This window comes from Sminthopsis crassicaudata, chromosome 2 (assembly GCF_048593235.1).
Source record: "Sminthopsis crassicaudata isolate SCR6 chromosome 2, ASM4859323v1, whole genome shotgun sequence".
Taxonomy (NCBI): domain Eukaryota; kingdom Metazoa; phylum Chordata; class Mammalia; order Dasyuromorphia; family Dasyuridae; genus Sminthopsis; species Sminthopsis crassicaudata.
This window is the reverse complement of record NC_133618.1, coordinates 599,611,535-599,627,479: the sequence shown is the minus strand read 5'-3', so window position 1 is coordinate 599,627,479 and position 15,945 is coordinate 599,611,535. Positions and strand designations below refer to the sequence as shown.

The following is a 15,945-nucleotide window of genomic DNA, read 5'->3' as shown; positions in this document are numbered from 1 at the left end:
TAACAAATCCTTAAAAGACCTATAATATGTTAAATATGTTTATATATTAAATCTAACATATGCATACATATTTATACATTATCTTGCTATATAATAAAAATCACATCCAAAAGGAATTTAAAAATGAGAAAGAAAACTAAAAGCAAGCAAACCACAACAAAAGAGTGAAAATATTATGTTGTGATCCACCTTCAGTCCCCACAGTCTTCTCTCTGGGTGTAGATGGTTTTTTTCATTACAAAATCATTGGGAACTGGCCTCAATCATCTCATTGTTGAAGAGAGCCACGTCCATCAGAATTTATCATTGTTTAGTCCTGTTGCCATGTAACAATGATCTCCTGGTTCTGCTCATTTCATTCAGCATCAGTTCATGTAAGTCTCTCTAAGCCTCTCTGTATTCATCCTGTTGGTCATTTTTCACAGAACAATAATATTCCATAACATTCATATATCATAACTTATTCAGTCATTCTCCAACTGATGGGCATCCACTCAGATTCCTGTTTCTTGCCACTACAAAAAGGGCTGGCACAAACATTTTTTGTGCAGGAACTCTTAACTGGGGCTTATAAACATTGTTCTAAAAGCATTTCAATAACTTTATTTCAATATAATTGGTTTCTTATGTATTTTATTTTATGCATTTAAAATATTAATCTTCGAAGGGGTCCTCAGTCCTCAGTTTTACTAAATTGACAGTGGACTCCACAGCGCACACACACACACACACACACACACACACACACACAAATTAAAGACCCCTAGTCTAGAAAGCTAATGGAGCAATCTCTATAGGTAAATCAATAAATTGGGTCCAATGAGGAAATAAGTCCTGGATTCTCTTCTAATTAGATAAGGACAGATATACTTGAAATTTATGGGATAGAATGGAAGGGAAATGCTTAAATTAGAAGTTTCTGGGACCTCTGTAAGAGTCATAGAAACAAATCTTAGAATTTGGAAATGCTCTTAAAGGTAATTGAGTACAACTCTCAAAAACTGAGGCCCAGGGAAGCTGATGGATTTCCTGCAATGGTTAATCTCCCAACCATAATTCCATGGTTATTTATCTACAACTCAAGGCAATTGCTAATGCAAGTACAGTGTTCCTGATGGGCAGCCTTTCTCTCTAAATAGGCAATAGTAGCTCATAACATGGCAATCCATGGCCATTTCCCCCACTCATCAGAAGAATTCTCTAAGCTATGGAGCATCTCCAATGACCCAGAGCTTTGCCGCCTCCCACTAGAAATACAACTCAAACTTGTGGCACGTTGGCAGGTTTTGGTCTCTATCGGTTTTCTGGGACCACCTGCTTCTCATGATGAACATGAGCCTGTGCTACACAGTGCCAAAGGGCAGCACAACTGGGAATCAAGCTAACTGTGGAGACAGAGTGGGGGATGTTGCTTTTTTGAATGATAAAACTTGATCAGCATAATTTGGACCTCTAGAGCCCCAGACACAAAAAGGCAAAATGCAGTTCTAGGGTCAATTCTTCACAGGCTTATGCACAAATAATTTTCTGTTAGGGACTTACCATGGGACACTGGAAAGAGCACAAATTTGGACTTTAAAAGACTTAGATCTGAGTCCCTCTGTCATTTGTTAGCCATGTCACTTCACCAGTCTCTCAGAGTTGTTATGAGGGTCAAAAAATATGAAAGTGAAAACCATTTTGCAAACTGTAAAACACTATACAAAATATGAGGTAAGAGGAGAGACAGTGTAATCTGGGAATGGAAAGAGAGCTGGATTCTGAGCCAAAATACCTGAATACAAATATTCCTCTGGAAATGCCTGACACAAAATACAGGCTTAATAACTGTTTGTTAATTGATTAAGTGACTGATACATATTATCTGACACAAGGTAAGGGCTTAATAAATGCTTGTTAATTGACTGATTGAATGACTAACTGACAAACAGGTTATATGACCTCGAATGAGCCATTTATCTAAATCTCTCCGTGCCTTCAGAAACTGTCAAAACCATAATTTGAAGAGTCCTACAACCTGAATCAGTAGTGGGAATTTCCATAAGAGGAATTCCCCACATGGATGAAGTCATATGTCTAAATAAAAAGTTATTGATAAAGGAGTCAATCAACCCTTCCTCTTCCACTGCCTAAAGGGAATATCCATCCTAGATCCCTCATGTTCATGATAAAACTTTAGGAGAATTACATCCCACCTCCCCTATCACACACTTGCCACCCTCTCTAAAACACAATCCAATATGGGGCTCTTGCTTCAGATGCTAACATACCTATCAGAAGTTTCTCCAATTCTTTCAGAGGATCTGTGTGCTTCTGGGACAGGGCAGATATGTAGAGCTTGGTTAGGGTCCCTGAATGGAAGAGCTGAGGCTGATGGAGCTCCCATTTGAAGCCCAAACAGTCAAGTGTCACATCTGAGGGAGATAAATCGTTTTAACCAAAGCATTTCACAACCTTCCTGGCTAGAATGGTCTAAGGGAAAGATCCAACAACACAAAAGCCTTTTCACATTCCTCATCCTGCTGACCCTCTCTGCAGCATATGGCACTGCTGATGCTTTCTCCTCCTGAGTACTTCCTCTTTGCAAACTTTCATGATGTTGAGCTCTCTTGATTCTCTCCTCTCTACTCCTTCTTTATTTCCTTTCTTGGATCTTTATCCAGATAATTCTAAGTAACTGCAGGTATTTTCCTAAGGCTCTGTTCTAAACCCATTCTGTCTTTTCCCTTTAAATATCTCTTCTAATTAGTCTCCCTGAATTTTTTAAAACCTAAAACTGATGTAGAGCAGGTAGGTAGTATAAGGGATAATGTGCTGGGCCCGGAGTCAGGAAGACTCTGGGCAAGTCACTTAAGCTAATTTGACTCACTTTCCTCCTCTGTAAAGTATCTGGAGAAGGAAATGGCAAACCACTTAAGTATCTCTGCCAAGAAAACTCCAAATGGGGTCATCAAGAGTTGGACATGACTGAAATGACTGAACAACAACAATACTATTGATGTGGATTTGTCCCAAAACTCGGGTAACCAGCCTGAGGCAGTCAAGAAAATTTCTATGAGAGGCAGCATGGTATAGTAGATAGAAAATCAGAGGATTTAGGTTCAAATATCAACTTTGCCATTTGCTATTTTTGTGACTTTGGGCAATCAAAGGGCTTGAATTTTCTCTTCTCTAAAGTGAGGACTTTGGACTCTCTAAGTCCCTTTCCAACTCTGGATCTGTAGAGAATAATAACTTACTCATGATCCTTATCAACTCTGAGATTTCATGACAATTCTGAGTCTGATACTCTTTCCAATGGGAAAGCCAATGACTATGATTAGACCTTTGAGATTCCTTCCAACTCCCAGGCTACTTACTTGTTGGAATTGCTGCCCTCTTGGTCTTTTCAAGTTTTGTAAGTGTTGGTGTCCCCCCAGGTCATTGTTGTTTAGTTATTTAAGCTGTGTCTGACTCTTTATGTCCCCATTTAGAGTTTTCTTGGCAAAAATACTGGAGTGATTTGTTATTTCCTTCTCCAGTTCATTTTACAGATGAAGAAACTGAGGCAAATAGGGTTAAGCGACTTGCTAAGGGTGTCACAGCTAGTAAGTGTTTGAGGTCAGATTTTAACTTAGATCCTCCTGACTGCAGGTCCAGTACCTTATGCACCATGCAACCTTACTGCCTCAACTCGTGGGGCAGATACCTAAAAGCCTATTCCAACAGCTACTAGTAAGTAAAAGTTTTCAGGAAAAAAAAAACCTTTCTCATTTGTTATGGAATGAAGAGAAATAGCTAAGAACTGGAAAGGAATGTAAAGTGAGGAGAGGAAGAAAACTCAAAGCTGGGGAGGGAGGATGCAAGAGCCATTGGTAAAATGATATGGAGAGGACAAAAATGTAATGGCTCCAACGTTAAATCTGAGAATTTTCTGGGTAAAAATAGGACTGAAATTCAATGCTTCAAAAGCATAAATATTAAAGATTTTAAATTAATGTAAATGCCAGTAAAAAGTTTTCATGTGCTTAGAAAAAAAAAAAGATTATATATACGATGATAGAGTTAAACTAAAAGGCCTCCAGGGTCCTTGTCAACTTTAATTCCTATAACTCTATCAGTATTCCAGAGAGTATATTCTCAATCAGCTCTAGGGATGGGTGATAATCTCATAGGACAATTCCTGAGTCTGTTAGGGAGCACTTTCAGTTCCACTCCCAAGTAAATTCATTTCAGTCCCACAGCCATTTATTAAGGCCTATAATGTTTAAGGCACATGTTAGAGGGATACTAAAGAAAAAATATTAAATAACGTCAAGTTTATATTCTCCTAGCAATAATGGCCTTTTGACATGTCTGTATTTTAGGAATGAAAAAAAAGGGGGGGGAAGCTTTCCCTAGACAATGATTAAAAAATAAATAAATTGCTTTCATCAAGTTCTATTTTTAGCAGTCTTGGCATTTTAAAAATATCTTACTATACTTTTTTATTTGGTCTTGTTTCACAGACCTACTAGGACAGGGCAGCAGGACTTTGCTTCTAGCTTAGATTGTAGTTCTTTTTTTTTTTTTTTAATTCTTTTTTTGGTTTTGAATTTCAATTACATATTCTATCCTTCTCCCTACCCCCTCCTCCACCCATTGAGAAGCCAAGAAATACAAAACTCATTACAAATAGGAAGTTATGTAAAAAGACTGAGTTTTTTTTGAAAACTAGGACCTTGTTCATCTGTGTATTCTCTACAATTAGCAGAATAATTTACATATGGCGGGGACCCAATCAATAAACATAGAGTGAATAAACAAATACACGATAAATAAGACTGGAGTTCACATAATATAGTTATATGAAAATAATACATATTGGAATAGCAATAACTTATATTCTTTTAGTGTTTTAAAATGTTCAATTATTTTCTTTCCATATTTCTTCTTGTTTGATCTTTAGAACAACCCTCTGGAGTAGGGTTATTCCTCTTTTTTGTAGATGAGAAAACTAAGACTAGATGAGATTAAATGAAATGTGATTCATTTGAGTCCAGTGTTAAGTTCTGAGGTCCTTACCAAATCTGAAATTTTATAAAAATTCTAAGTTTCTGAATATGGATCAAAGAATACTATTTTCATCTTTTTTTGTTGTCTTTTTTCTCTCATTTTTTCTCTTTTATTCTGATTTTTCTTTCACAATATGAATATGGAAATATTTAAAATGATTGTACATGTATAATCTATATCGGATTACTTGTTGTCTTGGGGCAGGTTGAGGTAAGGAAGGGAGGAAGAAAAAAATTGGAACTCAAAATCTTACAAAATGAATGTTGAAAATTATCTTTTATTGTAATTGGAAAAATAAAGTACTATTGAGGCAAAAAAAGAGAAAATTCTAAGTCTCAGGCTCTTTATAAGCAAAGGGGTGATATGAGTAGAAAATGAACAATGTCACATCTTTCAAATCTCCTTTGCTTTTTTTCCATTTCTCTTCCATTTCTCCCTTCCTTCTATGTTTATTTATTGAGAATCCTTATCTTGTTTCAAGGCTCAGTTCTGGTTCTACCTTCTTAGAGAAGACTTTCTTGATCCATCTTGGTATTCACTTAACTTTGTACAGGTTGTATTCTCCATAAGAGGAGAGTTTTTACCTTGTTGAAGATAAGAACCATTTTTATTTCCATTATGGTATTTGAGGTATTTCCAATTCCTGTGACTTAGTAGGAACTTAATAAATGTTTAGTGAATATAATTCACCAGAAATTTGTGGGATCTTTTGTGGAAGGAGGAAGGGAGGAAATGAAAAAGAAAGACTTAAGAAGACAAAAGATGGAGGAAATCTAGGGTGTGTTGGCTGAATAAAGGTACTTAGAAAACTGAATCATCACAATGGAATGGAAGTGGAAGTGGAGTACAGATTAATATAGGTAGGATCAATTTCCCAAACAAATAGAATTTTCATAAAGTCTTAGGATTATGTTATGTTATGGAAGAAGTATTCCCTCCCTGAGTTTATGAGGCTGATAACTACTATTAAATAGATATTTACTACAATGCAGAAATTATGGAGGTAAGAGCCTAGTTTTTATTATTATGGGTAAGCATAAGTTCAAGCCTCAAAGAAAATCTGAACAGCTCTTAGATACTCTCAGACAAATGTTCTTGTGTGTGTGTGTGTGTGTGAATGGGATGGACAGCTTTGGCAATCTGGTGAAACCTAAGGAACCTTTCTTAAAATAATATTTTTGATGCAGAAAATAAAATGACCTAGTTCCAGATTTCTTTAAAGAAAAAAAAAGTCTTAGTAAAACATATTTAATATTTAATATTTCATAACTTTAAAAGGAGGAAAGGATAATTAGCATATTTATAAATAATATTTTGAATTAGCTGTCCATTTCAAAGGGGAGTTATTAGTGGGTTTTTGACAATTTTCTTGTCACTACAACTGCATGAAAACATATTTGTTGGATTACTAATAGGAAATATAGATCCACCCCATTCTATACGTAGAGGTATATTATAATTTAAATTATTCTTATCACTGTAGATACTTACCTGCCAAGGTTTCTTGGCTGGGTTTTCTCTTGATTGAACCAGTTAAGATTTTCTGAAGTTGTGGAATGTGTAACCTTAAAAAGAATATTTTTTAATTTAGGAATTAATATTGACATCTGCTTTGCAAAGGCAATCATCATCATTGCCTCAAATTAATGTGACCCTATGATAATAATAGATGGCATTTAATCTTAATAACTCATATTAATATGACTTATTTGCAAAATGTTTTCCTTACAACTATCCTGTGAGATAGGTAGTACAACTACACAACTATTATTTCTTTGTTACAGAGAAAACCAAGGATATAGAAGATATAACTTCTAAGTTCCAAAGCTAGGATTTGGCCCCAGATCTCTTGTCTATAAAGAATGTTGTGTTTTGTAGTTTGCAAAGCTTTTAATAGAGGCCATCTCATTTGAGCCTCATATTAATTCTTTGAGGTAGACAGTATTGAATTTTCACTTTACAGATAAGGAAATTGAGGGCTCAGCTATTTGATTAAGGGTATCTAACCAGTGAATGTCAGAGGCAGGATTTGAGCTCCAGTTTGTGCTTTTCTATATTGGGTACAAGTTCCCCCATCTCCAGTCACATATTATCAAGGCACAAGTTTCCCTATAACATTTTCTCATCTTTTTTCACATTTGGGAGAGTTTGTTAATTTCACCAAGATCATATCCTCTGTTTTTGAAAGTTGACAGGAAAGTTTACAGTGTCTTTATCTGGTTCTTCAATAGATGATCAGATCTCATCAGAAAGTCATTGTGGGCAGCAGACTGGCATTCTACTTAGCTGATATCTCATTTAATGAAATGGTATCAGATAATCCATCACGATTTCTAATCTAATATGAACTGTGCCAGATGTTGGTCATCTGCCATCATCATGTGGAATGAATTAGTCATTGAGAAAAATATGATACTGAAGTCATATCTACCCACCTCCAACACCTCTTAGGAAAATAGAGCCAAACAACCAGTATTAATGAGCACCCTGGAAAATTTACTGTCTATGTCATATCCCTGAAGCTCATGGATAGAGATTATAATGAGGGCTAGAGGCAGGCTGGAATGGTGTTGATAAGTTGTCCTTTCTAAGCAGAGATGATTGATTCATCTTGATTCATCATCTAGTAGGTTTTAGCCTTTAAGATATTTTCTATTTTTAAATTTACTTTTTTGGCCTAGGCAATTGGGGTTAAGTGACTTGCCCAGGATCACACAGCTAGAAAATAATAAGTCTGAAGCTATATTTGAACTCAGATCCTCCTGACTTCAGGGCTGGTGCTCTATCCATGGCACCTCCTAGCTGCCCTCTTTCAGGTATTTTCTTGCCTGTGAAATGGGTTTATTTGGTCAACTGCACTTATTCAGCTCACCTTGTAGCCAAGGTCATATTTTCAAGACTGCTGGCAATGATTAAAGGTATAATTTGTGACTGTGCAATGGACCAAAACTCACTTGAGAATTCAAGGATTAAACACATGATTCCAGGTACTAACTATAATCTAACCAACTCAACTAGAGCATCATAGTTCCAACACAAATTGTTATATATTGTTGTATCTCCTGATAAGTCACAAATGCAACAAGGACACGATTTTGTATTAGCTGTATAGACTTTTTGTGGCAGATATTTCTTTTTTTATTATAGCTGTTTATGTACAAGACATATGCATGGGTAATTTTTCAGCATTGATCCTTGCAAAAACTTCTATTCCAACTTTTCCCTTCCTTCCCCCATCCCCTCCCCCAGATGGCAGATAGACCAATACATGTTAAATATGTTAAAGTATATATTTAAATGCAATATATGTATACATATTTATACAGTTATTTTGCTGCACAAGAAAAATCGGGCTTAAAAATAAGGTAAAAATAACCTGAGAAGAAAAAACAAAAATGCAAGCGGACAAAACCAGAAGGAATTGAAATGCTATGGACCACAACATTTCCTACAGTTCTTTCCCTGGGTGTAGCTGGTTCTCTTCATTTCTAAACGGTTGGAACTGATTTGGTTCATCTCATTGTTGAAGAGAGCCACAAGGGATATGATTTCTTACTTGTTTGGGGATTTTTGAAGAACCTAAACTTTCAGGGTGAACTATTTTAGTGTCACTAAAAAGAAATGGGCTTTAATTCTCAAACTGTACAATTAGTAGGTACTAAGTGAGGATTTAATCCTAGCTAAGACAACAGGCATGTAAGCATGTAAAAGCTTGTAGGAGCAAAGGGAGAGAACATAGAGACCACTGCGTTTGGAACCAAAGGATCTGTGTCCAAATTTCCAACGCTGCACCAATTTCTCCTGCCTCCGATCCTTACTCAGGGACTCCGTGTCATTACCCTATTCCCTTCTCACAAGCCCTTTCTTCCCCATATGTTAGCAGAGTCACCTTATCGTTTTAGGGGGTAAGATAAGGGAGGTGATTATTAAAATTAGGTTTTTAAAGTCAGGAAGGGTTCAAAGTCAAAGAGCAAGAAGAGCTATTTGTCAGTTTTTTACTTTTTGTGCTTCAGTCCCTCTGACAAAATCTGTCATCTTCCAGGTCAGCCAGCTCCCTCTGATTTCCTCATGATTCATTTTTCACACTTAGAAAAACATGGATCCATTTATGTAAAAACAAACAAACAAACAAACAAACCCTGTATCTCTAAGGAAACACAATAGTTGGCTGATGAGTTTTCTCAACTTATTTCCTTGCTTCTCTACACTTATTAAAAGGCACAGTTTTGACTAGACCTTTCCCCCTTCTTTATACAACATTTTCAAACGCTCCTTACCAACTTTAGGAAAATTTATTTAGCTTTGCTTTTAAAAATCTACCAAAATCTAATTTCAAAGTAATTTTCCAAATTTACTTGGTATTGCTATCTTCCCTATACTTTCTATTGCAATAAAATTGAATGACTGGCAGCTCTTTCATATACCATCTCCAGGTCATCCCACAAGCAGGGAATGAAATCCTTCCTCATCTCTGGTGTTCAGTTTTTCAACTTCCCAAGCTCAGTGTTACTTTTCGTGGTTAGCAAGCCTTGATCTTTTCAGCTGATCATGCTTTTTCCCTCAACTTTTTCTAAAATTCTTTGTCTGATTTCTTTGTCTCACATTCCATACCTCATATTACAATTATCTGTATATGTAGCATTTCTTTCTTGCACAATATAAGCTGCTTGGGAATAGAGAGGGTTCATTTTTGATTTTTGTAGACCCATCACTTGGCATGGTAAACATACTCAGATGGATCTCATGTTAATTTGATGCAATTAATGAGATGTGGGCTTAACTGTTCCTCTCCATAATGGGAATAAATAGTCCATTCATGCCTACCCACACTGTTAAGCTCTTTTCCCTCCCATAGGGAATTCATCCAAAATTATGAGGGCCTTCCTGACTCTCTTCTCCTCATTGAGGGAAATCAGTAAAATATCTAAGCTACTCAAGTCCCTTACTTGTAATATGGCAGAGAACAAAACCCAGGACTGAAAAAATTCAGAAAAAATATTAAGTCATCATGCAAAAAGAAGAGCAAAAAAAAAAAAAAACAAAAAACAGTGGCCTCCTGTCCATCCCACAATCATTTTAAAGTATTAAGTTATATATAAGTTTTTTTTAAGAGCAAGAAAATAGCAGCTGATTGGCCAGCAGAGAGCAGTTTCCAGAGAAGACACATAGGTTGCTTGAGATTTATGGCAGAAAACTCCTTGCATTAATCTTCAGATGTGAATAGTTTCTGGTCAGCACAATCTAGATCCTGAGCTAAGCATTAAAAAAAATCAGGTCTCTAAATAATAATTCGGGTTTTTCAGACATGTGAGGAGAGGTTGAGACAATGCAATTAAGCTTTCCCACATTCAAACCATATGAACTCAGAATCTTCTTTGTTGATCATTTGATGAGGTAGTTTGCTCTCTTTCTTGTAGTTCCTTGTTACGTGTTGCAGTGTACTTCTTTCTACCTGCTATGCACCTTTCCATTGCTCTCTGAGATACTCGTTTTTAATTCACTTGGAGACCATATGACTCAGCCATCTAATAACAATGGAAGGGTGTGAGCCTTTGTCAGGGAGAACCTGGAGTTATTAAAGGAATTTTCCCATTTCCCAAAGAGATTTCCACCTGCCCTCCCCCCCATTTGAAACATCTGGTATACAGCCTAGTGTATATTACAGTATAGGCTACTTGTCAAACTGAAATTCTGAATGTGGCAATGGCCATTCTTCACCCACTTGGTTTTTCCTGGTGGATCACTCTTCACAATGTTTACTGATCCCTTTTAAGAGACTTTGAAATGTTCTGAGGATTTATGCAACTAGAAAAAAAAATGTCATCTTCATTAAGGAGCATCCGTAGGACCTTACCATCTATAGGAATTCTTGTTCTAAGTGGACAATGCTGTCTCTTTTCCATGACCATGGAAGCAAACAGTTTTATGCCCTGCTTGATATTAATGAGCAGAGGCCTTTGGATGTGCTCCATCAATGAAACCCTCCAATTCCTTCATTTACCTCTCCAACCAGAACCCAACCATCAACTTTCCATTTAGCTGTTAACTTTTTATTATTGTCTTGTTGGTTTCAATTTTAGTAAGAATGACAAGATTTTGATAATTCAATTCTTCTATTACAGTGTCTATTCTTTGATAAAGAATTCTTATTTAGAGTATTAATAATAAGCTTAAATTTATGGAAAGTCTAAAACTGATGTGAATCGGAGTATCCTCTGCCCTTTGCCACACTGTCCTACAGAGTTGAAGGAAAATTATACAAGACTAAGGATGATTTTTTAGGCTGTCATAGTTAAAGAATCTATCATCAAATGGTCAGTTGTTACCTTCCTATTGGGGAGGATGGAGCCTGGAGGTAAAGTATATCTGGAAAAGAAAGGAAATAGATATTCTCATATGAGAGAGAACTTATCTATAATTCTCCATACCCTTGGATGGTGAACAAAGGCAGGAGAGTCTGGAATATTAAAGATGTTAGAGCTCAAAATCCCACCATCTTTTTATAAAAGGGTGTCTACAGTTTTTCAAATGAGTCTATATAGTATTAACAGAATAAAATTTAAGTTCTAATTATGATGTTTAGAAGAGAACAGCTCTTCTCTGTGATCATTAAACATTAACTCTGCTACAAAATCCTATAGTGTCCAAAGTTTAGTGTGTCAAAAAAATTAGAAAATAATGCTAATAGTCTATTTTGATGGGTATAGGTGGAAAGTTTTACTCTGGTGCATTCCCATTCCATCTAAATAAATCTAAAAGAAATAGCTACATCAGGATTTCCTTAGCTACATCTAAATTTGATATGGCAAGATTAGAATATTTCTCAAATATATGTCCCTATTCTTGAGTTCTTAACAATAAAAATGACAAATACAAATTCCTCCATCCCAATTCGAATAAGTTTAGGAGTTTGACCAAGCTACTTAAAAATGTCTTATAGAAGTGGAATTCTCTGTGGAAATGTATGTTTACATTCTCTCTACCTGTCAATTATCTTCAGCTCATCGTTGATATCTATTCCTGTTGCTCTAGAATACTGGGAGAGCCCCAGAAGGTCTCCCAGGTAAGGTTCTCTTGGGAAGCGCCAACGATCATTTAATCCACTGATTTTACGGTCAAACCTTGGTGGATGCTAAGTTGAGTACCCAAAGAAAGAAACAGAAAATCTTATTAGCTCTCTTTTTATTGTCTGGGGCTTCTAACTTGCTTCTGTCATTATTAAAATATTAGTTCTCACAATTATTTATCTCTTGAAAATAAAGACTTTCTGAAAAATAACTGCCCATTAAGTAGAGGCAATGAATTGATCAAATTGTGGTACATAATATAATGAAATACTATTGTACCTTAAGAAATGATGGCTATGGAAAATTTAGAAGATGGGGAAAAGGGCAGCAAAATGGTGCAGTGTGTGGATCTGAGTTCACATCCAGCCTCAGATACTTAACACTTATTAGCTGTGAGATTTTGGGCAGTCACTTAACCCCAATTCCCTCACCAACAAAAAAAAAAGTCATGGGAAAACATATGAACTAACATAGAATGGAATAAGGAAAAGCAAAGCTATGTTATATACAGTGACTTAAAACTGTAAATGAAAATGAAAATAACAAAAAATGAAATTTAATAATGTGGAACTACAGTGACAAAATTTGGTTCCACAGGAGAGTTGAGAAAATGTATAACACCTCATTTAATTGCAGAGGTGAGTGACTACGGTCAGACATGATTGATGCATTGGTTGGTTTTTCTGATTTTTCTTTCTATTTCTTTTTTTATTGTTGTTATGAGGGTCAAGAACGTATTTGGAAAAGAATGTGATGTAAAAAAAAAAAAAAAACCAACCCTAAACTCTTTAACCCTTAAGGAAGAAAATAATGCCATACATTTTTTTACCTTAAAATAAATGTTTAATAACCTTTTAAAAAAGTTTTTAAAAACTACAAAACAAAAGTTTTGTAGTCAGGGGACAGATATCTTCAAGCCCCAAAGTAACACATAACCTAAGATAAGAACATCATTAGCAAAAAGTAAAAAAAAAAAAAAAAAGTTAGCTATATAAGGCAGAAGATATATTTTTAGTAGAATTTTAGAAAAATTCACCCTCTAAAGATGAGATTACCTGTATATAGACATTGTGGGAAGTAACTATCTGTGAATAGGATTTGAAAACAATTTTCTGGTGAAATTTGGACCCAGTTTGCAAAACACAGGTTTTTCTGGGTCACAATTTCCTGAGTTTTTCCAGGACACTGATCTACATACCTGGCTCAACATTTTCTCCACTGATGTGATTTTCTCAAAGTGATATGAAAGAGTCTGGACAAGGACCTAGAAGATGGAAGAGAGGTAAAGTTGGTGCAAAACTCCCAAAGGTTTCTTTGCATGGATTCTGTTTCCAGAACAAGTTAGAGGTATATCTACATTAACTGTTCCAAATAGAAGAAAGAGAATAATTAAAATTGTGTTTCTAGCAGAGTGCTCTTTTCTTTAGCCATTCATTTTTGCTTAATTATGGTCATCATTTACCAATTTAAGAGCAACAAATTTTAAGTCCACTCAGGAGTCAGTGGAGACAGGATCATATCAACCACGAATTCTAGGCTAGGCAGTTCTCATTGTGTTGTCTCTCATCAAGCGGAAGACATCTTGATAGAAAACTTCATAGAATCAACAGTTCTTTTGCAGGTTGAGCTTTAGGAGACTAACTGTAAGGAGGCTCATATTATGCAACTGTTAACTCTATTCTTTTTGTCTATCAATAAACCCTAGGACATAGTTACTCATGAAATGACACTGTTTGCTCCTTCTTGTACTCTTCTTCATTCCTCAGCTAAATCCTGGCTCTGAAAAGAGATTTAGCCATTCTTTCAGGGCATTTCCCCACATCTTTCTCAGGAAAACATAAATTTCAGTGTATATGAAAATAACAGTGTGATTGAGTCAGTAAACTTCTGTGAGTCTCAGTTTTTTAACTTGTAAAATGAGAAGATTCTCCATTCTCTAGAACAGAGATTTTTTTAATCCCGGGTTCGTGAACATGTGATTAGAAATTTTTTTTTGATCACTGTATTTCAATGTTATTGGTTTCTTTTATAATTCTATACTTTTTATCTTATGGATTTAAAATATTATGTAGAAGGGTTCATAAACTTCTGATCAGAGTGACTTCCAACAGGACCTGTGATACTAAAAAAAAGTAAGAATATCCAATATGACTTTGTATCCTGGGAAACAACTAAATTACAAAGTTTGTAGGGTTTATAGAACTGGTATTTCTAAATATGCAGGTCAGGTAGGGCTTTTTTCCTTTCTCTACCCTTGCCTAATGGACCTCTCTTTCATGTCTTATCTAGGATGTTAACCTTGTCCTCCTCTTTGGACTGAGTGACAAATCTAGTTGTAGGTCTTGCCAATATTGATGTAACTTCAGCAAAATGTTAGATACCTTGTACTTCCTAGAACTGATTTCCCTAGGTTTTATAGAGCAAGGAATAAGGATAACTAACACACTTTTAAACAACACTTAATAAGAATGTCAAATTCAAACAGAAATGGATCCCTGCAAGCCTCTTATTGACTTGGGTTGTTTTTTTGTTTTCTTGAAGGCAATGATTTCAAGGATCACACAACTAATAAGTGTCTGAGGCCAGATTTGCAGTCCCCTAAATTCCCAAGCGAGTGCTCTATCCACTGAGCTACCTAGTTGCCCCACTCTTATGACTTAGAAAATCATAAATTATCTATATTGTATGACATTTTTTATTTCTTTTGTGACACATTTCCTAATTACATTTTAATCTGATTCTTTCTCACTGTGGAATTCTGTGGCTAGTAGGCTGCAAGTTTGAAATTTGTTTTAAGGTTTGCAAAACACTTTAGTTAAACACACACATACACACCCACACATACACAAGGAGGTAACTGGAGCAAATGATATCCTCATTTTATAGATAAGAAAGCTAGAGCACTGATAGATTTTGATTTACCTATGATCAGAATGATGAAATCTGGACTTGGGAGAAAGAGAAAGGAGAAAAAAAAAAAAAAAAGGAGAGAAAGAGATCGGTTGACTTGCCTCAAGTCATACAAGTAGCTAGTGTTAGAATTGGCATTTAAGACCAGTTTCACTTGAGCCCAAATCCAGAATATTTTCCTTTTTCTGGGCCACACTACCCCTAAATATGAGAAAATGAAAATGATTTCTTGTTCCTACTTTGCCTTTCTTTCTATTAACTTTCCAAAGATGCTGGTTTCACTTTAAAATTTTATTTTAATAATGCAATCCATGTCTGATTCATCAGTGATGGAAATAATATTTAGAAGTCCAGAGCATTTTTATGCCATTCTTATTGATCTGATTTTCTCTGAAATGGAAAAACAAAACCAAGTGAGACTTACCTCTGGCCAGCTCTAGAATCCTTGGATTTGATATCAGTAAATTGGAGTAAAAATAGAAGCTGGCATAGTGTTGGTATTTCAAGATGCACTTTCAGAGTTGTTGGATTTTGGATGGTCCACCTTCCCAGTCTGTTTTTTGCGGGGGGCTCATGACAACTGGAGGGCCTTTCCTTGTTTGCCCATTTTGATCTTGCAGGTAAGAATTAGTCTCCTCTGTTCCCTGGGAGGCAGTTGTGGTCTCCCTGGAGATAGTAGGCAAGGTTCTAAATAGTTCTGTCCCCGGTTCCCCTGCTCACTAAGACAGCAGCCCTTTGGAAGGGAAGTCATGGGGTTCTGGGAGAAGTGACCCAAGGAGATTTCTTAGCCTGATACAAAGGGATGCTTCCTATAAAGCCTTCCCCTCAGATATCCATTCTGATAACCTCAGATAAGGCTGAACTACATGTCCTATCCGGGATATTACCTGTGTTTAAAAAATGGTAGCTTTAAAAATATCTATAACAACTGTTT

General features: G+C 35.9%; 1 protein-coding gene across 1 annotated transcript in view; it reads right to left on the bottom strand.

Moving 5' to 3' along the window:
- Nucleotides 1-15,679, bottom strand: part of BTBD16 (BTB domain containing 16) — a 99,135-nt gene extending 83,456 nt beyond the window's left edge. Inside the window, exons 1-5 of the mRNA XM_074295779.1 lie at nucleotides 15,436-15,679; nucleotides 13,300-13,365; nucleotides 12,018-12,166; nucleotides 6,526-6,599; nucleotides 2,271-2,414 (exon numbers count right to left, since the gene is read on the bottom strand). Coding sequence (XP_074151880.1) covers nucleotides 2,271-2,414; nucleotides 6,526-6,599; nucleotides 12,018-12,166; nucleotides 13,300-13,311 — 379 coding nt within the window. The 5' untranslated portion in view covers nucleotides 13,312-13,365; nucleotides 15,436-15,679. The remainder of the gene's footprint in view (nucleotides 1-2,270; nucleotides 2,415-6,525; nucleotides 6,600-12,017; nucleotides 12,167-13,299; nucleotides 13,366-15,435) is intronic.
- Nucleotides 15,680-15,945: the final 266 nt, after the last annotated feature.